The 21,615-nt window shown below is 46.5% G+C and overlaps 1 protein-coding gene across 4 annotated transcripts; it reads left to right on the forward strand.

Annotated features, from left to right (window-relative positions):
* The first annotated feature begins 1,958 nt into the window (after positions 1-1,958).
* Positions 1,959-21,002, forward strand: Trnau1ap (tRNA selenocysteine 1 associated protein 1). Of its 4 annotated transcripts, XM_052716475.1 has the most exons (9): positions 1,959-2,091; positions 2,688-2,785; positions 5,086-5,185; positions 5,897-5,949; positions 9,967-10,098; positions 12,334-12,453; positions 18,251-18,413; positions 18,574-18,607; positions 20,756-21,002. In XM_052716475.1, the coding sequence occupies exons 1-9, from the start codon at positions 2,065-2,067 to the stop codon at positions 20,890-20,892; spliced, it is 864 nt and encodes a 287-aa protein (XP_052572435.1). In that variant the 5' UTR covers positions 1,959-2,064; the 3' UTR covers positions 20,893-21,002. The 4 variants fall into 4 exon arrangements, with proteins under 4 accessions (XP_052572435.1, XP_052572436.1, XP_052572438.1 ...); XM_052716476.1 differs by lacking the exon at positions 12,334-12,453; XM_052716478.1 differs by lacking the exon at positions 9,967-10,098.
* Positions 21,003-21,615: the final 613 nt, after the last annotated feature.

The raw sequence follows: 21,615 nt of genomic DNA on the forward strand, positions 1-21,615 counted from the left end.
GAAGGTCAAACATCATTTGGGCATCCAAAATGGGGTGCCAAAAGTAACAGACTTTCTCGGACCACCAGCCTCCAAATCATTACATGGAGATGTACTATTAGTTATGAATGCTTTGTCTTGTCTTATGTTTGTCCCACTAGCTCTTATATCTTAATTTAACCTGTTTCTATTCATCTATGTTTTGCCTCAGGGCTTTTTACCTTTCTTTCATCCTGTATGTTCTATTTTTCCTGCTTCTTCCATGTCTAGTTTGCTGATGGATGTCTGGCTGGCCCTGGGCTCCTTTTCTCCCTCTTTATCTCTTCTCTTGCTCATTCATTCTCTCTCTCTCTCTCTCTCTCTCTCTCTCTCTCTCTCTCTCTCTCTCTCTCTCCTAGATTCCTCCTCCTATTCTCTGTCCACCAGCCCTGTCTATCCCACTACTGCCTAGCTATTGGCCCTTCAGTTTTTTACTAGACCAATCAGGTGCCTTAGGCACTTTTACATAGTTAAAGTAATATTCCACAATGCTGGCTTAGTGATTCAGAGCACTGGCCACTCTTGCAGAAGACATTGGTTCAATTCTCGTCACCCACATGGTGCCACACAACCATCTGTAACTCCAGTCCCATGGGATCTAGTGCCCTCTCTGGCCTCTGGAAAACTTTTTACATTTGTGTGTGTGTGTGCATACTCAGAAGTCCTCAAGCTTGGTGGCATGAACCTTTACCTACTGAACCATCTCAACAGATCCTTAACACTATTCATACAGTAATAGTAGGGAACATGAAATTTGGAGACTCATAGTTGGCCTGTTTTCAGACTTGAATTCTTGGCTTGGGGATGGAAAGCCATTTAGGGCTCCTTTAGGCACTTGGCTTCATTGTCACCGGAGCTTCCCACTTTTTTTTTTGTTTTTCGAGACAGGATTTGTCTGTGTAGCCCTGGCTGTCCTGGAACTTACTCTGTAGACCAGGTTGCCCTAAAACTCAGAAAGATCCACCCACTTGCCTCTGCCTCCCAAGTCTGGGATTGAAGGTGTGCGCCACCACCTGAACTGAGTACCAACCTGATGTTGAAGCCTGGGATAAGCCTACCTTAGTAGCTCTCAAAACCCAAATTTACTTAGAATTTTCTTTGGGTAGGTTTGTGCTCAGAGGTAAAGCCTTGGTGTGATGAAGTGGAAAGTGGGAGGGGCCAGGAGTGGTGTCTCTCACTTGTAAACTTAGCACTTGGGAGACTGAAGCAGGACCACTGCCAAAAGTTTGCAGCCAGCCTAGATTATATAGTGTGTAACAGGACGGCTTGAGCAAGATAATGAGACCTTGACTCAAGGAAAATAAATAAAAATTAAAGCGTGGAGCCAGAGACATGGCTTAGGCGTTAAAGAGAAGGAATGCTTTTTCAGAGGACTGGAGTGCATAAAAACAGGCAGAAGCAGGTATGTCTCTGTGACTAGGCACGTAGGGACCAGCGGGGGCTACATAGAGACCGTGCCCCGCTCTCCTCCCCCTCAAAATGATGGGTGAGAGGGCTTTGATTAGATTATCAAGAGAACTAACTGTCCCTTACCCCTCTCCGCCATAGGGCTTTATGAGAATGAAGAACCTCATTCCATCTCCAAAAGAGCCCTAGCGTTTTTTGGAGCTGGAATGCAGCGCAAGAGGACAGCTGTGCGCGCCGCGGCTCGTCCAAGCTCCCCGAGGCGTTCCGTCACGAATTTACCTTCGTGCTTATGCTTGCAATTCCCTCCAGAGAGCGAACCTTCCCTCTCTTAATTATAGAAGTATTTACATGGTTTTATTAAATAGCGGAGTAGCCCAGCCTACGTGCTTTCTTTCAGAGCCGACGCCAACCACCCTTCTTGCGCTCGACTCGAAGCCACGCCCCTCCGCGTCGAGGCCACGCCCCCTAGGAGCCGGAAGCGGCTGACAGAGCCGAGGAAAGCCCGGATCGGCGCGTCTGGCCGCCGCGACTGCGTGTGCGCGGGAGGTGTCGCCGGCGCGGACTCCGGCCGTCTCCGCTGCGCAGGCGGGCGCGGGCGCGCGCCGCGGGCCCGCACGGTCCCCACCGCCCGGGTGTGGGATGGCGGCCAGCCTGTGGATGGGGGACGTGAGTGAGGGCCGCCCCAGCTCTGAGGAGGACCGAGGGGAGGGCGGGCCTGAGGGCGGCGGTGACACCAGCCAGGCCGGCAGTGTTGGCGCACGCACGCCGTAGTCCCTGCACTTGCGAGGCAGACTTGTAGTTTGGCCTTCATAGCGGGGCCCTTTCTCACTCCGGCCCTAATAGGGGAGGGAGGCTGGGCGTCCTGAGGAAGATTCACCGGATGCAGAATCCACGGGTTACAGGTTCTGGGGTCCCCCCTTCCCAGTATGGGAATGAAGAGGAGATTTGGGGGGTGGAATGGGAGGAGCACCAAGAATTGAGGGGCCCTTTGTTTCTAGGGCCGGAGGCAGGGGAGTTCCATAAAGAGGAGCGTTTTTGTTATTTTTGTTGTGAGATGGGGGTCTCACATAGTCCTGACTGTTCTGGAACTCACCATGAGACCCGCCTGCCACTAGCTCCCCAGTGCTGGGACTGAAGACCTGTTCCACACCGCCCAGCAAGGGGAGCGATTTGAAGTGGGGGAGTAGGTTGGAACCATGCGCCCTTCTGTGCAGTGGAGAGTGGGGCTCCCGGAACTGAGGTCTGCTGTGGTTTTTATGCAGCTGGAGCCCTACATGGATGAGAACTTCATCTCAAGAGCCTTTGCCACCATGGGGGAGACTGTGATGAGCGTCAAAATTATCCGAAACCGTCTCACTGGGTACATCTCCCTCTTCATCTTTCCAGTTCTCACTCACCAGAGCCTGCTGTTGCTGCCCTTCAAGGGAATAAACATCACACGAAATCAGGGCTTCTCACCTGGGAGTAGCAGCAGTCGTCACACAGTATTATAAAAAGGAACATGGGCTTTCTGGGTGGGCGCTTACTGAGCGGAAGCACCGAGTGTTTCAGGTTTCAGTATCCCAGTGTTTCAGGCAGGGTGCTGGAACCTGTGTTTTAAAACTGTATTGTGTGATCTTTGTTAAAGCACTTGTGTGTTTCATTTATCTTTATCTTATTTTGAAACAGGGTCTCGATGTAGTACCATACGTAGGCCGGCCTCCAACTTGTGACAATCCTGCCTCTGCCTCCCAGGTGCATACCAATCACAGGTGTGCCAGCAATCCTGGCTCTTTGTTTAAAGATTTATTATTTTTGATTACGTGTGTGTTTTATGTGGGGATAAGGATGTGCAGGTGCCCGTGGAGGCCAGAGGTGTCAGAGCCTGTAAAGTGGCCTACATGGTTGCTGAGCATCAATCTGAGGCCCCTTGGGAGAGCAATTCAGAACCTTTTTTTTTTTTTTTTTGAGCCAGGGTTTCTCTGTGTAGCCCTGGCTGTCCTGTCCCCTATAAACCAGACTGGCCTCGAACTCAGCAGTGCTGAACACTTAGCTGCTGAACCATAGCTCCAGCTCCCCTGTGTTTAATTCTGAGCGTGTGCCATCTCACACACCCCTTCTTTCTTTCTTTTTCAAGGAATCAGGAGGGTTCAGAAGTACAAGGCTGAGGGAGGGCAGTGAGGTGATTCAACAGGGACAGGAACCTGTCTCATAAGCCTGTTGACCGGAGTTGGAGATCCTGCACATACGATACACTGTATAGACTTCTCAGATAATTTAGCTGAGGATAGTGGCACAGGCCTATAATCCCAGCACTTGGAAGGCCAGAACAGCCAGAGCTATAATATGTATAGTAAGACCCTGTGTCAAAAAAACAAACAAAGAAACTCCAAATAATTCTCAAATGATTAGTTATAAATTTTAAAGAATGCCCAGCCACCTCATGCTCGTTGTGATTGGACAGGAGGGAACAATTTCAGGTTCCTCCCTTAGTGTTCATGGGGGAGCTGTTCTAAGACCCTACAGATACCCAAACCCCAGGACCCTCACATCCCCCATGTACATGGTATAATATCAGCACATGTGCTAGTCCTCCTGTATACTGAGAACCTCTAGACTAGGCTACTAACACAATGCACAAGCTTTGTTAAGCTGCATTGTTTAGCGTAGTGGTTCTCAACCTCCCTAATGTTGCAGCCCTTTAATACAGTTCCTCATGTTGTGGTGACTCCCCACACACACCATAAAATTATTTCTTTGCTACTTTATGACTAATTTTACTACTGATATGAACTGTATATGAATCTGATATGCAGGATATCTGATGTGCAACCCCTGTGAAAGGGTCGTTCAACACCCCCAAGGGTCTTGACCCCAGGTTGAGAACCACTTCTCTAAAGTGTTGTGATTACAGGCATGTACCACCATGATGAGCTCCTGATTTTCAGCATACAAAAGCCAATCTTTCCTTTTCCAATGACACTCATCTGCCCCACAAGCTGAATGTAGAATCCAGGGCCGTGTGGCAGGAGCTTTCATGTAGATGGTTTTGTTTTTCAAGACATTTCTCTGTGTTGCCCTGGCTGTCCTGGAACTCACTCCGTAAACCAGGCTGGCCTTGAACTCAGAGATCTAATTGCCTCTTCCTCCTGAGTGCTGGGATGAAAGGCAGGCTTTTTGTTTGTTTGTTTTTGTTTTTTCGAGACAGGGTTTCTCTGTGTAGTTTTGGTGCCTGTCCTGGATCTTGCTCTGTAGACCAGGCTGGCCTCAACCACCACCACCCCCAAATAATAATAATCCAAGAACTGTCCAGATTCACTGTCCTTGCATTAAATTTGCAAGTTATTTCTGATCTGGAATATGAGGTAGAGTAGTAGTAGTAGTAGTAGTAATAGTGGCTCTGCTTGAAAACTTGTTTTTAAGCTGGGTGGTGGTGGTGCACTTGGAAGGCAGTGGCAAGCTGATCTCTGACTTTGAGGCCAGCCTGGTCTACAGAGTGAGTTCCAGAACAGCCTAAGCTACATAGTGAGACCTTGTCTTAACAGAAAGGAAGAAAGAGAGAAAGAAAGAAAGAAAGAAAGAAAGAAAGAAAGAGAGAAAGAAAGAAAACTGTTTTTCTTCTCTTCATGCCAAGATGTACATGGGCATCTTTAGGACTCTGTTTCTCTGCTTTCTTTCCAGAATCCCAGCTGGCTACTGCTTTGTGGAATTTGCAGATTTGGGCACAGCCGAGAAGTGTTTGCATAAAATTAATGGGAAGCCCCTTCCAGGAGCCACACCTGTAAGGACATTTGGATGATAATGACCTTGCCTTTTTTAGTGTCGTTAATTTCCACCACATTGAATTGCTACTGGATACTTCTCATTTTATTTACTCCTTTAGCCACCTGCACAATAGGTAGTGTTGTCTTTGACGGACCAGGAAACTGAAGCATGGGGAGGTACAATGATTGCTTAAGGCAGTATAGGTAGTAAGTGGCAGAGTCGAGATTCAGAGGGAAAATGGATTGCCTGTGAGACCCTGGCCCTTTCCACTCTGCAGTACTGCCTTCTAGGACAGAAGACTCGAAATTTGGGCTGGGGGTGTAGCTCAGTGGTAGAGTATGCCTAGCATGCCCAAGACCCTGGGTTCAACCCCCAGCCAAAAAATAAAGACTTGAAATCAACTCTAGGTCTTTTCCCTGATTGAGAATCTAGAACAGGCTGGTAGCAGCAAGAACACATTTCAAGAGAGTTACATTCTGCTCTTCCCACAGTTACTTAGCTTACAGCTGTACCAGCTGGCACACCTGGGCTCATAGAACCATGGAGCTGGCAGTGCCCTTAACGGTCAACCGTGCAACCCCCTCATTTTATACAGGAGAAAAGCTGAGGCTTAGAGAGGGGGAGATGTTTTGGCCAAGGTAATTTATTTCAGTTTTTTTCAAATATTGTTTGGCTTTTGAAAGACCCTTCTCTGTTTTAGTTTGTTCATGTGTTTTTAAATTTCCAGGCAAAACGTTTTAAACTGAATTATGCCACTTATGGGAAGCAACCAGACAACAGGTAAGTAAAGAGCCACACGAGTGTAGCTCAAGCCCCAGTATATGTCTGGATAGAGGCACGATGTCATGGTGCCAGTTACTGCCAAAAGGAGAGTGGAGAGTTCAGTCGGGCTGTAAAGACTATACTCTCCTACCCCCTGACCTCCATCATGTCCAGGCTGTCTTTCCTTCTTTGGATGGCTCCTTTTTGTGGGGGAGACAGGGTCTCATATATCCCAGGCTGGCCTCAAACTCCCTGTGTAGTCAAGGATGACCTTAAGATTCTGATCCTCTGCCTGCATCTACCTCCTAAGTGCTGTGATTAATAGGTTCGTGCTCCCACCCCCAGTTCGTTGAATGTTAGAGATACACAGTGCTGGTGATTGAACCCAGAACTCTATGCATGGAAGGTGTCTTAGTCACTATGAAGAGAGATCCCATGACTATCGTAACTCTTAGAAAGAACTGGGGCCTTGCTTGTAGTTTCAGAGGTTTAGTCCATTATCAGCATGGTGGGGAGCATGGTGGCGAGCATTGCAGGCATGGTGCTGGAGAAGTAAGCAAGAGCTGCAGAGAGAGACAGAGACAGACAGAGAGAGAGAGACTGGGCCTGGTATGGGCTTTTGAAACTTGAAAGCCCACCCCCAGTGACACACTTCCTCTATCAAGGCCATGCCTCCTAATCCTTTTAATTCTATCAAAGAGTTCCACTTACTGGTGACTAAGCATTCAAATAGACGAGCCTATGGGACCTTCTTTTTTTTGGGGTTTTTTTTTTTTTGGTTTTTCGGTTTCTCTGTGTAGCTTCGGTACCTTTCCTGGAACATACTTTATAGCCCAGGCTGGCCTCGAACTCACAGAGATCCGCCTGCCTCTGCCTCCCGAGTGCTGGGATTAAAGATGTGCACCACCACTACCCAGCTAACCATTCTTATTCAAGCCCTCACAGAAGGCAAGACCTCTATATCCTGAGCTCTGGCTATTTATTTTTTGTTTCATTGAAATCAGATCTCATTCTGTAGCCCACACTGACCAAGAATTCACTGGGTTGCCAAGGCTGGCCTTAACTCCCAACAGTCCTCTCTGTGCCTCATAGGTGCCTAAGATTATAGGTGTGTGCCACCATACCTGGTGAGGCCATGTCTTTTCTGTATTTAGTCCCACACCAACACCCCTTAACCTTCCACCATGTTAACTTTCCAGGTTTTGAGGTTTTATTCAGTAAGAATGTAAATTGATTATCATTTTTGGTAGCTGTCTAGAAGTATTTGGCTGCTGTGTTAGGAAATGAACAATCCAGGCTAGAATAGACAGTCCAGCTTTGCATTTCCACATTGGAAGCAATCCTGCCTGTTTCACAGAGCTTCTAACTTAACAGTGGTTCTTCAATCCTATCTCAGACTCTAAAGACAGCACTGTGGTCAGGTATCCCAGCTCTCAGCACTCAGGAGGTAGAGACAGGAGGAACATGGCAAGTCGGAGGTCATCCTGGTCTCCGTACTGAGTTCTCAGCTAGCCAGGACTATGTAGTGACACCTTTACTCAAACAAAAAACTTGAGTGTGGTGGTGTTGTGTTCCCCAAAATATTGTGCACTCTAATAAACTTATCTGGGGTCAGAGAACAGAACAGCCACAATATTAAACATAGAGGTTAGTCAGTGGTAGCACACGCCTTTAATCCTAGCATTCCAGAGGCAGAAATCCTTCTGGATCTCTGTAAATTCAAGGACACATTGGAAACAGCCAGGCATGGTGACACACGCCTTTAATCCCAGAGAGTGAGCCTTTAATCCCAGGAAGTGAGGGCAGAAAGCAGAAAGGTATATAAGGCGTGAGGATCAGGAACTAGATAGAGCTGGTTAAGCTTTTAGGCTTTTGAGCAGCAGTTCAGCTGAGATCCATTTGGATGAGGACTCAGAAGCTTCCAGTCTGAGGAAACAGGATCAGCTGAGGAATTAGCAAGGTAAGGTGGCTGTGGCTTGTTTTTCTTCTCTGATCTTCCAGCATTCATCCCAATAACTGGCCTCAGGTTTGATTTTCTTAATAAGGCCATTTAAGATTCGTGCTACACTTGAGTTGTCCTCATTAGTGTTCAGAAGTTTTTGAAAGTTTTAAGACAGCTTCTCAGAAGCTTTATCAGGCTTGTTACCTATTGACCCTTAATTCCATTCCTCAGACTTTATTCATGGATGTGTGCAAGGAGTAACCTCCTAAATGCTCATCAAAGCATATATCCAGATAGCTTGATAATAGAGAAGTGGCTTAGTTATAATATGTTCATTTATTGGAATGTTCACAAGACATGTTACAGAGTCGGTGTCATGGTGTTGGCAATATGGCTATGTTGCCTAAACTGACCTCAGATTCTTGCTGTAGCCTCTTAAATAGCTGAGACTTACAGGGGAGATTCACTACACCCAGTTTGGGCAATGTATGAGAACAAAAAATAGCAAATGAAACATACTGGATCCTATTGAAGTTCTGTAAATGAAATGGCAGGGGATGTAGCTCATTAGACAGTGTCTATGCAGAGAGCCCTGAATTCAATCCCCGGCACCAATAAAATGGCACAAAGACACGTCTGTTACCCTAGCACATGGGAGGTGGATGCAGATAAATCAAAAATTCAAGGTCATTTTAAGCAAATGGAGTTTGAGGTTAGCTTGAGCCACATGAGACTTTTTAAAAAACCAGATAATGGGCTGGAGAGATGATTCAGCATTGAAGAGAATGTATTGCTCTTGCAGAGGACCAGAGTTCATTTTCTACTGTGTATATAGGTATTGAGACTTTGAACCTGCTATACAGCTGAAGCCGGCCTTGAACTTGTGGATCCTCCTGTTTCTCCCTGAGCATGAGAAACCATACCTAACTTCTAATTTTGTACAAAGAATATGTATCATGCTTGAAATGCTAAATTAAGACCTGGCATGGTGGCACAAAACAAAAACTGAATCTCAAAACTAAATATATTTGTAACATTTCTAGAAAAAGTTGGCTGACCTTGTTCCAACAGAGTCTGAACATTTCATCTTAACTAGATTTTAGAAGATAAAAGTCTTTTTATTTTATCATTGGAATTAAAATATACATTGAACCCATGTCTAGTTTCTTTAAAAAGAAAGAAAAGAAAAGAAAGTCCTGGCCAGGTGTGGTGGCATACACCTTTAATCCCAGCACTCAAGAGGCAGAGGCAGGCAGATCTCTGTGAGTTTGAGGCCAGCCTGGACTACAAAGTGAGTTCCAGAGCAGCCAAGGCTGTTATACAGAGAAACCCTATCTCAAAAAAAAAAAACTGCCTTGGAGATGCCTCTGATCTATCCCCTCACCTGCTCGCTCTCACTGGCTCTCTCCCTCTCACCCTCTTTCTTGAGACAAGAAAGTTTCAGTGTGTAGACTTGGCTTGCCTGGAACTCAGAGATTGGCCTACCTCTGCCTCCTGACTGCTGGGATTAAAGGCTTGCTTCTGTGTCACCTGTCCCCACCCCTCCAAGGTAAAGTTTTACTATATAGCCCTGGCTGTACTAGAGCTTGCTCTGCAGATCAGGCTGGCCTTGAACTCAGAGATCCCTCCGCCTCCGCCTCCACCTCTGCCTCCTGAGTGCTTGCCCCACCACACCTAGCCCTGTACTCTCTTGATGCTTAGAATCAGACAGGTTTTGTGCAGTGTTTGTTTCCATAATCCTTTCTCAGAAGTATACTGAACTGTATTGCTAGGCTAAGCCTCACATGCATGAGGCACTGGGTTTCAGTCGAAGCAATAGAGTGGGGGATCTGATTAAGTAGGCAAATCAGATATGGCCTTCCTGAGAAGGCCTTAGATGCTTACCTGAACTGTGCCTGTAATTCCTGCACTCAGGAGGCTTAGGCAGGAGGATTTCTGGGAGGACACCCTGGGCTCCATAGCAAAACCTTTTGTCTTAAAAAAGAAGAGGGGAGAAAGGAAGATTCCAGAAACAGAAACTGACAGCAGGGTTTTTTTTGTTTTTTGTTTTTTGTTTTGTTTTTTTTTTTTTGCTGACTCTTCTCTCCTCTCAGCCCTGAGTACTCCCTCTTTGTGGGGGACCTGACCCCAGACGTGGACGATGGCATGCTGTATGAGTTCTTTGTCAAAGTCTACCCCTCCTGCCGGGGAGGCAAGGTGGTTTTGGACCAGACAGGCGTGTCTAAGTAAGGCCTTACCTGCTATTTATGTTTCCTTTTTGTTTAGCATTCTTACCTCCTGGGGGGAGGTATTCCAGAGACACCAAGGAGGGTGGTAGCTCAGACTACAAGCTTTGAGCCAGACATCCTGGTTTGAAGCTCAGCTTCATTACTGGCAAGGGACTGTGCACTATACAAGTTACAGCTACTCACTGACTGTTTCCTAATCTATAAATTGAAGCAATATTATATGGTTGACATCAGGATTAGAGAGAATAATATGGATAGCTGTTTGTTGTATTTCTGTTACTAAGGCTTTCTGTGTAGTTAAAAATGTTATAGTTTAGTCTAAGTGTGACAGTGCACACCTGTATTCCCAGAACTTGGGAGGTGGACGCAGAAGAATCAGAAAATCAAGGCCGTGCATCTTTGAATACATAGTGAATTCAAGGCCAGCCTGGGCTACATGAGAGTCTTTGCCTGTTTGTTTTTCCCCTTACACAGAGTTTCTCTTTATAGCCCTGGTGGAACTCACTCTGTAGACCAGGCTGGCCTTGAACTCAGAGATCTGCCTGCCTCTGCCTTTGGAGTGCTGGGATTAAAAGCGTGCGCCACCACACTACCACTGCCTGGCTGATACTCTTTCTCAATACTCACACTCTTCCTTCCCCTAAAAAAAGAAAGGAAAAGAAAAAGTAGGGTTAAGTTTTCCATTTGAAAATGGAAAGACCTGTCAACACTTGGAAGGTGGAAGCTAAGGATTTTGTACTCAAGCCAGCCCGAGCTACACAGCAAGACCTTATCTCCAAAAACAAAACAAGAAAAACTAAGCTGGACTTGTTGGCACAGGTCTATAATCCCAGTTGAGGCAGCAAGGTCACAAGTTCAGGGTCTTTGTGTGCTGCACAGTGAGTTTAAGACCAGTCTAGGCAACTTAGCAAAACTCTGTCTCAAAAATAAACAAACAAACAAACAAATAAATAAATGAATGGATGAATGAATAAATAAATAAATAAAGGTGACAGCCTGATCCACAGAGCAAATTCTAGGAGAGGCAAGGCTATGCAGAGAAACCCTGGCCTGTCCTGAAAAAACAAACAATTAAAAAGAAAAAAGCAATCAAAGGGCTGGGATGTAGCTCAGTGTGGGAGAACTTGTTATTAATGCGCAAGTTCCTGAGTTTGATTTCCCTACTCAAAACAAAAAGTTCTTTTTCTTTTCTTTTCTTCTTTATTGTGCATGGTATTGAACCCACCATACCCCACCCCTTTCCAAGAAAGATGCGTTCTTTTTGTATTTCAGTGCTAGAGGTTGCACCCAGGTACTTAGCCCTGTCTCCCCTTTTTATTCCCTATGGCCATAGCTGGTTCAAACTCACAATTCTCAATGCTCAGCTTCCCTAGTACTAGAATTACAGGCTTGCGCCACCATCAGCAGCTAAAAGGCTTATTCTGAATCAGTGCAGTCATTTTACTCAGGCTTTGGTAATGCGACATAGAGTTAAACCTGCTTCTGTTGTGTGTGACTCTGGCTAGTTACCAACCCTCTCTGAACTTTGGGTGCTCTTTAATGCGGTGTGGAACTCCATGTGATGGGGTTACCCAGAGAGTGTCCTCAGATAGTATGTGCTACTAACTGTAGGTATCATGAACAGTCTCTAAGTAGAGTTTGACCCCAGAGGAACAGGAACCAAGTCTATCTGTAACTGCTTCCCCACAGGCCTAGTTCAACACAACAAAAAGTCTGAAAAGTCGGGGCTGGAGAGATGGCTCAGAGGTTAAGAGCACTAGCTGCTCTTCCAGAGGTCCTGAGTTCAATTCCCAGCACCCACATGGTGGCTCACTACCATCTGTAATGAGATCTGGTGCCCTCTTCTGTATACATAATAAATAAATAAATCTTAAAAAAAAAAAAAAAAGTCTGAAAAGTCAGTCGGCAGGGCAAGCTTCACCTGACCCCATGGCTACACAGTGACAGTAATGTTGCCTTGCACTGGTTTGGGAGCGAAGCTCCTGTTTGAGAAGGAGCCCCTAGATAAAGGTGTGGAGAAGAATGGGGGCCGTAACTGAAAGAAGGAATCCCCACAAATGTCAGGATCATACCATGTGCCTACTCTGCCCTTTGGGTTTGATGGGACTCTCCCTTTCCTGCCCTTATCCTCTGTGCTCCAGCCCACTCTTCTGCCCTCCTTCCCACGTTTCCTCTTGTAGGCTTCATCACATTTGTGATCTAAGTAGTGTCTTGGTTTCTTTCTTCCTCCAGGGGCTATGGTTTTGTGAAATTCACAGATGAATTGGAACAGAAGCGAGCCTTGACGGAGTGCCAGGGAGCTGTGGGACTGGGGTCTAAACCTGTGCGGCTGAGTGTGGCCATCCCTAAAGCGTGAGTCCCACAGAGAGCACAGGCCTGGACCAGCCCTGCCCTGGGCCTCTTTGGCTGTGTGCGGAGTCAGGACATTTATATGTGGGATACCGGCTGCAGAGAGGCAGAAGTGGCAGATACTGTGTGCTTTGACCAGACTTGCTGTGGGGATGAACTAGCACAGCCCACATGCCCCTCCACACACCCCTGGAAGCTTATAGTTAGGGATCCTGTCAGACACTGAGGGTAGGAGCAGGGAAAGTTGTTTGGTTATGTATCCTTGCTTTGTGCCCTGCAGGTGCTGTTGGGAAATTATCTATAGAATTTGTTAGAATTAAGCAAAGAGGGAAAATTGCTTTCAGTTTTAGCTGTATTGAGGCCCACAAAGTTCCTATGAGTGTCTGTTGCAGTGGGAATGACTGGTTAAGAAGTCTAAACAGCTGGGCTGGACTGATGACTCAGTGGTTAAGAGCACTGGCTATTCTCCTAGGGGACCCAGGTTCAATTCCCAGCACCCACATGGCAGCTCATAACTGTAACAGTGTGAGGGGATCTGATACCCTCCCACAGATATATATATATATATATATAATATATATTATATATATATAATTATATAATATATATTATATATATATAATATATATATGCAGGTAAAACATAAGTGCTTATAAAACAAAAGTAAATAAATCATTTTTAAAAAAGAATTTTAAGCAGTTTTTGAAATATTATGTATCTCACTGTTAACTTGCCATACTGGCTAGGTTAAAAAAATCTTTTGTAAATCCATATGTTTTTGTTTTGATAGGGTCTCTCTGGTTACACCTAGCTTCTTTGTTTTATTCCTTGAGACAGGGTCTTACTATTTATCCTTGACTGGCCTGGAACTTCCAGAGACCCACCTGCATCTGCCTCCAAGTGCTGGCATTAAAGCTGTGTTCCATCACTCCTGGCCTGAGTGACATCCCCCATCCCCCCCCCCCCCCCCCCCCCCCCCGCCCCCCAGACAGGGTTTCTCTGTGTAGCTTTGGTGCCTTTCCTGGAACTCACTCTGTAGCCCAGGCTGGTCTCGAACTCACAGAGAGTTCTCACCTACCTCTGTCTCCCAAGTGCTGGGATTAAAGGCGTGCGCCACCACCGCCCTGCCTGAGTGACCTTTCTTATCCTTCAGCCAATGCAGTATTTCTAAGCAGGTAGAGATGTCATTCGCTAGGAAGCATTGGTGGCATCTGGAGATACCATGAGTTATTACAATAGGGGCTGGTGGCGTCTGGTAGGTTACAGCTAGTGGTGCTGCTCAAGCTGCCACAGCGCACAGGGCAGTCCTATAGCTAGGAATTAGGTGGGACACCTACCACTGGCAGAAGTAGCAGAGCTGAGATATCTTTACCACGAAGTACAAGGGCAGCCAAACTTCAGGACAGACCTTCCCACCTTCCCAGTGGTTGTGTTGAAGCAACAGAGACGTAAATGTGTGGCAGGATTTCACTGTGTAGTCCTGGCTGGCCTAGAATTCGCCGTGTAGATCAGGCTGGCCTCAAACTCACAGAGATCTGCCTGCTTCTACCTCCCAAGTGATGGGATTAAACATATAGGTCAATAGTCCCAGTAAAGAAAGATTGTTTTTAAAGGAAGTTACAGGTCTGGAGAGATGGCTTACCGGCTAAGAGCACTTGCTGCTCTTCCAGAGTACCTAAGTTCAGCTCCCAACTTTGACTTTAGGCAGCTCACAACCACCAATGACTTTATCTCCCGGGGATCTCACACCTACCTTCTGCCCTCGGTACACATATCCCCACACAGAAACATACACATAAATAAAACCCTTTAGAAGTCATCATTTCATTATTCTGAATTGACTGTAGTGCTGTGAGTGGTACCACACACCTGTAATTCCAGTGCTCAGGAAGCTGAGACAGGAGGATCAGATTCCAGGCCAGCACTGCACCACCCTGTGGTGCAGACAAGCAAACTGAAATTTGAAAAAGCAATTATCATTTCTCAATTCCCTTTCTTGTTCATACACTACATGTGCTATAAATTGAGTCCATTTACGTGTGGTAGGATTTCTTTCTTTCTTTCTTTTTAAAGATTTATTTATTTATTATGTATACACTGTTCTGTCTGCATGTATGACTGAAGGCCAGAAGAGGGAACCAGATCTCATTATAGATAGTTGTGAGGCACCATGTGGTTGCTGGGAATTGAACTCAGGACCTCTGGAGGAGCAGCCAGTGCTCTTAACCTCTGAGCTATCTCTCCAGCCCAGGATTTATTTCTTTTGTAATTATGAAGTTCAAACCCAGAGTCTTGTACTCAGTTTTGAATTTCATAAGTAATATTCATTTTTCCCCTCAGTTTATTCCATATATATGCCTTTCCATGTAGTTACACAATTGTAGGTGTGTGATTTTGCTTGCTTTGTGGTAGGAGTGGGGGTGTTGAGACTTCATAAATGCTAAGCACATTCTCTACTGCTGAAGTATACTCCTGTCTGGTTTTATTTTAGAATATACTGCAGCACATTCTTTTATATGTAAGTTCTGTCCAACAGCTCCTCTCTTGTTGATCATATTGGCTGTTTCTGGTGTAATCCTGTTTGTTCAATAATTTGACTCTGGCAATATAGCTGTAAACAGAAAGCAAGGCCCATCTGCAGACTTCTCATTCGTTCTGTCTACTCCACACTGAACCCCTGGGGAGGTGCCCTCAAATACTCAGAATAAGGATGGTCAGGCCCTGGAGAATTTCACAGTAATGTATAGGTGTCTGAAGGAGATACAACCAGCCCAAGCCAGGAAGCTGAACCTCGATTACTGTCAATAGAGTGATGGATATCCATAGATTCATAAAGGAGGTGTCAAAGATGTGAATATTGTGTATGCCCAGCCAAGTACTTGGCAAGGACTATTTTCCTATAGCCTGAAGTGAAGCATCCTGGTCTAGAGCTGGATGCTTCAGTAATCAGCAGTTGGATTTGCTTAGCACTAGCTGAGTCCCCTTCACTATCAAGGGGCTTAAAAGTGCTCAGTCAAGCCGGGCGGTGGTGGCGCACGCCTTTAATCCCAGCACTCGGGAGGCAGAGCCAGGAGGATCTCTGTGAGTTCGAGGCCAGCCTGGGCTACCAAGTGAGTTCCAGGAAAGGCGCAAAGCTACACAGAGAAACCCTGTCTCGAAAAACCAAAAAAAAAAGTGCTCAGTCAAGGCCCGGCAGTGGTGGCACACGCCATTAATCCCAACACTCAGGAGGCAGAGCCAGGTAGATCTCTGTGAGTTCGAGGCCAGCCTGGTCTACAGAGCGAGATGGGGCGGAGGAGCGCTCAGTCAAGTGTTTCAGCCTTTGCGGTGCCTGGTATCCTCAGCTCCAGCTGACAGCGTGGCTTCCTATCTGGCTTGGGAAGCATAGCAGTGGGATATACCAGTCATGAGGACAGAGTGCTTGTCCTCGGAGTCAGCCAGCTGCATGGTGGGGTCAGCTCTGGCCCTTGCATGTTTTTGGTGTCACAGGACACTCTTAGGTCAAATTCACAAGTAGAAACCCGTTGTCATGTGCTTGAGCTCCTCTTGTGCTCCTGAGATTACCACTTAGTTCTGGGCCTCTTTCAGAAGCTTCTCCACACATGTTTTTTTGTGTCTTTGAAGGCAGTGGAGCCTTTGTAGATTTGCCGTTCTGTCTGTGGTTGGGAGTGGCAGTGGTCAGAGTATGTTAAAAAGGGAGTGTCCCTACAGCTCTGGGGGAGGCTGAAGAATGTGACAGGTTTTGGCTTTCCTGGAACTTGCTTTGTAGTCCAGGCTGGCCTCAAACTCACAGAGATCCACCTGCCTCTGCCTCCCAAGTGCTAGGATTAAAGGGCATGTGCCAGCACTGGCTGGCCACTTTGATCTTTTTATAGAGATGGTCTTACTGTTTAGCCCTGCCTCTGCCTCCCAAGACCTGGCATTAAAGGTGTGAGCCACCACACTTGGCTCTATTTTGTGATTTTTAAGACATTTTAATTCATTTTACTTATTGTAGTATGTGTATGGTGTGTGTGTGTGTGTGTGTGTGTGTATGTGTGTGTGTGTGTGTGTGTGTGTGCGCGCGCGCGTGAACTCGAAAAGATGTGCACAGACCCCCACTAAGCATATGGTCAGAGGACAACTCTGTGGAGTTTCATCTTTATGTGGGTTGTCAGACTTACGCATTTTTATCCACTGAGCCGTCTTGTCAATTCCAGACTGTTTAGAGATTCAACTATCCCGCTAGTATAATGAGAACGATAAATAACCCTCTATTGTATCTCTCTCCAACACTGCAAAAACAAACGTTAAGTCCTAAGTAACTCATCCAATAAAGGTAGCTGGGGAATGTGGTCAGATTCTTCTTTGGACCACCAGCCCACAAATAACGACACTGGGACTTATCGTTTATGAAAGCTCAGTGTTTAGCTTAGGCTTGTCCCCAACTAACTCTTACAATTTAAATTAACCCATTTATATTAATCTGCCTTCTATCACATGGCACCTCCTTTATCCTCTCCTTGACTCCTTGTCTCCCCTCTGCACCTCGGTTCTTCCTCCTCTTCCTTTCTCTCTCTGCCCAGAAGTCTCACCTATACTTCCTGCCTAGCTATTGACTGTTAGCTTTTTATTAACCCAATCAGAAGGCGCCTTGGCAAAGACCCTCTTCACAGTGTACAATTCAGCACAGGGGAAGGGAAAGCTCAAGGTAAAACATTGCTTAGCATGTGCAAGAAGACTGAGTTCAGCTCTACCACAAGTAGTATCACTGCAGGGGAGGAAGACTGCTGTAATGTGGGGAACATAATGGCATGGTCTGTTGTTGGAAATCCATCCTGAATCATCTTAAACCCACATTTTTTAAAGATTTATTTGTTATATACAGTGTTCTGCCTGCATGTATGTCTGCACACCAGAAGAGGGCACCAGATCTCATTATAGATGGTTGTGAGCCACCATGTGGGTGCTGGGATTTGAACTCAGGACATCTGGAAGAACAGCCTGTGCTCTTAACCTCTGAACCATCTCTCCAGCCTCCAGATATTTTTTAAATTTATTTATTTATTTTTCATTTTATGTCCATTAGTATTTTTGCCTGCCTGTGTGTGTGTGTGTGTGTGTGTGTGTGTGTGTGTGTGTGTGTGAGTGAGGATGTCATAGCCCCTGGAACTGGAGTTACAGACAGTTGTGAGCTACCATGTAGGTGCTGGGAATTGAACCCAGGACATCTAGAAGAGTGCTCTTAACCACTGAGCCATCTCTCCAGCCCCATAAAGTCCAGATTTTTTTGTTTTGTTTTCCTGAGCTTTTGCAGCTGTCAGAGAAAAGGGCCTCCCACGCTCTTGAGAAAGGGCTGGAGAGATGGCTCAGTGGCTGAGACTATGGCTGCTCTTCCAAAGGGCCTGAGTTCAGTACCGAGCACCTGCTTGGTGGCTCACAACCAAGATAATGAGATCCAGTGCCTCTTCCGGTGTGCAGACGTGCATAAAGACAGAACACCCATATACATAAAATATATAAACAAAGCTTTAAAGAAAATTTCAAAAAGGATCTTGAAGAAAGAATTAGGTCTGACAAGGCAGACAACCTGAGCCAGGAAAGAGTGTGGGTTCTGCAGGCCGACTGCCTGGGTTTGTGTTTGTGCCTTAGTTGTGTGACCCTGGACCAGTCACTTAACTGCTCTGTCCTGTCTTGTGCCTTCATCCTTACAGCAAGGATGGGGATGCAGAGTGTGGAGGGCAGCAGGAGTGGACCCCCAGAGCCTTAGTCAGCCCTTGGTCAGGGAAATCCTCTTATATCTGGTTTTATTTCCTGTAAGGAGCCGTGTAAAGCCAGTTGAGTACAGCCAGATGTACAGTTACAGCTACAACCAGTATTACCAGCAGTACCAAAACTACTATGCCCAGTGGGGCTACGACCAGAACACAGGCAGCTACAGCTACAGCTATCCCCAGTATGGCTACACACAGAGCACCATGCAGGTAAGCACATTTGGCAACTCTCGGTCCTATTTCACCATCAGTGAAATTGGTCATGGACTTGGGTTTTGAAAAGGTTGGCAAGGCTAGAGACCCAGTTCTGATTGTCAAAAACCAGCCAGTATTTTCTCAGGCTCCTGACCATCCTCTCCTCTCTTGACAGACATATGAAGAGGTTGGGGATGATGCATTGGAAGGTAAGAGTCCCTCCTGCTCCTGTTAGCTGTTCCAGCTCTGAGGCCCTCAGCTAGATGCTGAGGGACACTAAGGATGTGTGTGTGTGTGTGTGTGTGTGTGTGTGTGTGTGCTTTCCAGTGGGCGTGGACACACCCATGATTGCTAGGTGCCATATGTTACAAAGAATGAGTGCCCCTCCCAGGGAGCCCATTACTTCCGGGCTGTGGCACTCTGCCCCACCCAGTGGCTCTGGAACAGTAACACTGTTATTTTGTATTTGTTGGGTTTTTTGTTTGTTTTTATTTCCTGTGCATTGGTGTTTGCCTGGCCAGCCTGGGCAGTGAGTTCCAGTTAAAAATAGTTCTTCAGCTGGGCGGTGGTGGTGCATGCCTTTAATCCCAGCACTCGGGAGGCAGAGGCAGGCGGATCTCTGTGAGTTCGAGGCCAGCCTGGGCTACCAAGTGAGTCCCAGGAAAGGCGCAAAGCTACTCAGAGAAACCCTGTCTCGAAAAACCAAAAAAAAAAAAAAAAAAAATAGTTCTTCAAAGGGGGCATTTTGGAGTTAGGGGAAAACCTGGTTTAAAAACACACACACGGGCCGGGCGGTGGTGGCGCACGCCTTTAATCCCAGCACTCGGGAGGCAGAGGCAGGCGGATCTCTGTGAGTTCGAGGCCAGCCTGGGCTACCAAGTGAGTTCCAGGAAAGGCGCAAAGCTACACAGAGAAACCCTGTCTCGAAAAACCAAAAAAAAAAAAAAAAAATAAAAAAAAAAAAAAAAATAAAAACACACACACACACACACAAAACAAAAGTTCACACAGAGGGGTAGTGGCCCACAACTTTAATCCCAGCACTAAGTAGGCAGAGGCAGGCTGATCTCTATGAGTTTGAGGCCAGCCTGGTCTACAGAGCAAGTTCCAGGACAGGCTCCAAAGCTACACACAGAAACCCTGTCTTGGGGGGTTGTGGGGGGCGTTCTCCAAGAATCAATGGGATTCAAAATTTAAGAAAAAAAAAAAACGAGAAACTGAAATACACTAGAAATCACCCACAGTAGCCTTTGTTTTGGGTTTGAGATATAAGCCCAGGCTGGTCTTCACTGTGTAGCTATGGATGACCTTGAACTCCTGTTCCTCCTGCTTTGCCCGGCAGTGCTGGGATTACAGGCCTGCGCCCCCCACAGATTCCTTTGAGTTCATAGCCAGGTTGAGTCACATAGTGAGACTTCGTACCAAAAGAAAGACCAGGTGTGATGGTAGGAGCCTTTAAATGCTTTTGAGGCAAAGACGTGGGTATTGCTATGAGTTTGAGGCTAGCCTGGTCTACATAGTTCTGGGAAAACTTAAGAAGAGAGAAGGGGGAAAAAACTAATTCAGCTTGCTGTGGTAGTCCAGGACTTCATTTCAGCATTGTTCTAGACCAGACAGCCACATAGTGAGCCTCCTGGGGAGAGACACTCCTGAGGACTTCTCTTTGTGAGCATCTTTCCTACTCAGCATGGTAAAGCCCCTCTGTAATGTCCAGGATGAGGCAGGATTGGGTTTGAGATTCGTCTGGACGGCAAACCCTATCTCAAAAACCCAAGTATCGCCGGGCGGTGGTGGCGCACGCCTTTAATCCCAGCACTCGGGAGGCAGAGCCAGGCGGATCTCTGTGAGTTCGAGGCCAGCCTGGTCTCCAAAGCGAGTTCCAGGAAAGGCGCAAAGCTACACAGAGAAACCCTGTCTCGAAAAACCAAAAAAAAAAAAAAAAAAAACCCAAGTATCAGCTCATGCTGAGATGAAACTCATGATCCATCTGCCTCCACCTCCCAAGGAATGGAGTTACAGGGATGCCACCACACCTTGAAAATGTATATATTTGTGATTCTGAAAGAGAGGACTAGGTCCCCAGCTCATGTGACCAGGCCTTTCATCAGACATTGGGTTAGTTCTTAAGGTGGCACTTTGGATTCATTGACTTAAATGTCTTCCAAACTCACATTTTAAATCTGAGCAGAATGGAAAATCTAAGACAATTACATAGCTTTGTAAGCCGGAAGGAGAAACAGCAGCTGCCATCACACACTCTCCATCTTCCTTAGACACCCATTCTCAGACGCCTGAAGGCAGGAGTCTGCCCCTCCTTCCTGGGGTTCTTCTGACTCGACCTTGTCCTTTCCTTCCAGACCCAGCGCCACAGCTGGATGTGACTGAGGCCAACAAGGAGTTCATGGAGCAGAGTGAGGAACTGTATGATGCACTGATGGACTGTCACTGGCAGCCCCTGGACACTGTGTCTTCAGAGATCCCTGCCATGTTGTAGCCAGGACATAGGATGGACTTATCTGGGCAGTAGTATTTTTTTTTTTTTTGAAGCTTTTATCTTTTTGAAAATGGTTTGTACGATTTTAATAAATCACTGAGGTTTCCTGAGGTGGTGAGCCACTTCACGTGCTGCTTTTATTTGTCAGTAAACTGTGCAAGGGAAGTGTTCACACAGGAACTTGGAAGTTAGGTCACATGACATTAAAAATCTTGGGAGTCCTAGAGAAGTGACTCCATTGTCAAGTGCACTTACTGTTCTCCCAGGTCAGGTAGCTTTCCCACCCCACCCAAAACTCCAGCTGCAGATGGAGACATTCACCTCCATTGCTATCTGCTGAGGTCCAGCCTCAGCTAGGGTGAGGTACAGTTGGCACAGAGAAAACCTGTTGACCACCAAGAGGGTTACACTCAAGTGTCCCCAAATACCTGAGCAATCTTCATACTCGAGTTTCTCTTACCAGTTACATCTTTTTTTTTTTTTTTTTGGTTTTTCGAGACAGGGTTTCTCTGTGTAGCTTTGCGCCTTTCCTGGTACTCGCTTTGGAGACCAGGCTGGCCTCGAACTCACAGAGATCCGCCTGGCTCTGCCTCCCAAGTGCTGGGATTAAAGGCGTGCGCCGCCGCCGCCGCTGCCGGGCTCATCATTTATTGTTGGCTACTTTTAAGAAATATGTACTTTGGGGGCTGGAGAGGTGGCTCAGTGGTTAAGGGCACTGGCTGC

The sequence above is a fragment of the Peromyscus californicus genome, unplaced genomic scaffold, assembly GCF_007827085.1.
Source record: "Peromyscus californicus insignis strain IS unplaced genomic scaffold, ASM782708v3 Scaffold_5__1_contigs__length_169319896, whole genome shotgun sequence".
In the NCBI taxonomy this organism is placed as follows: domain Eukaryota; kingdom Metazoa; phylum Chordata; class Mammalia; order Rodentia; family Cricetidae; genus Peromyscus; species Peromyscus californicus.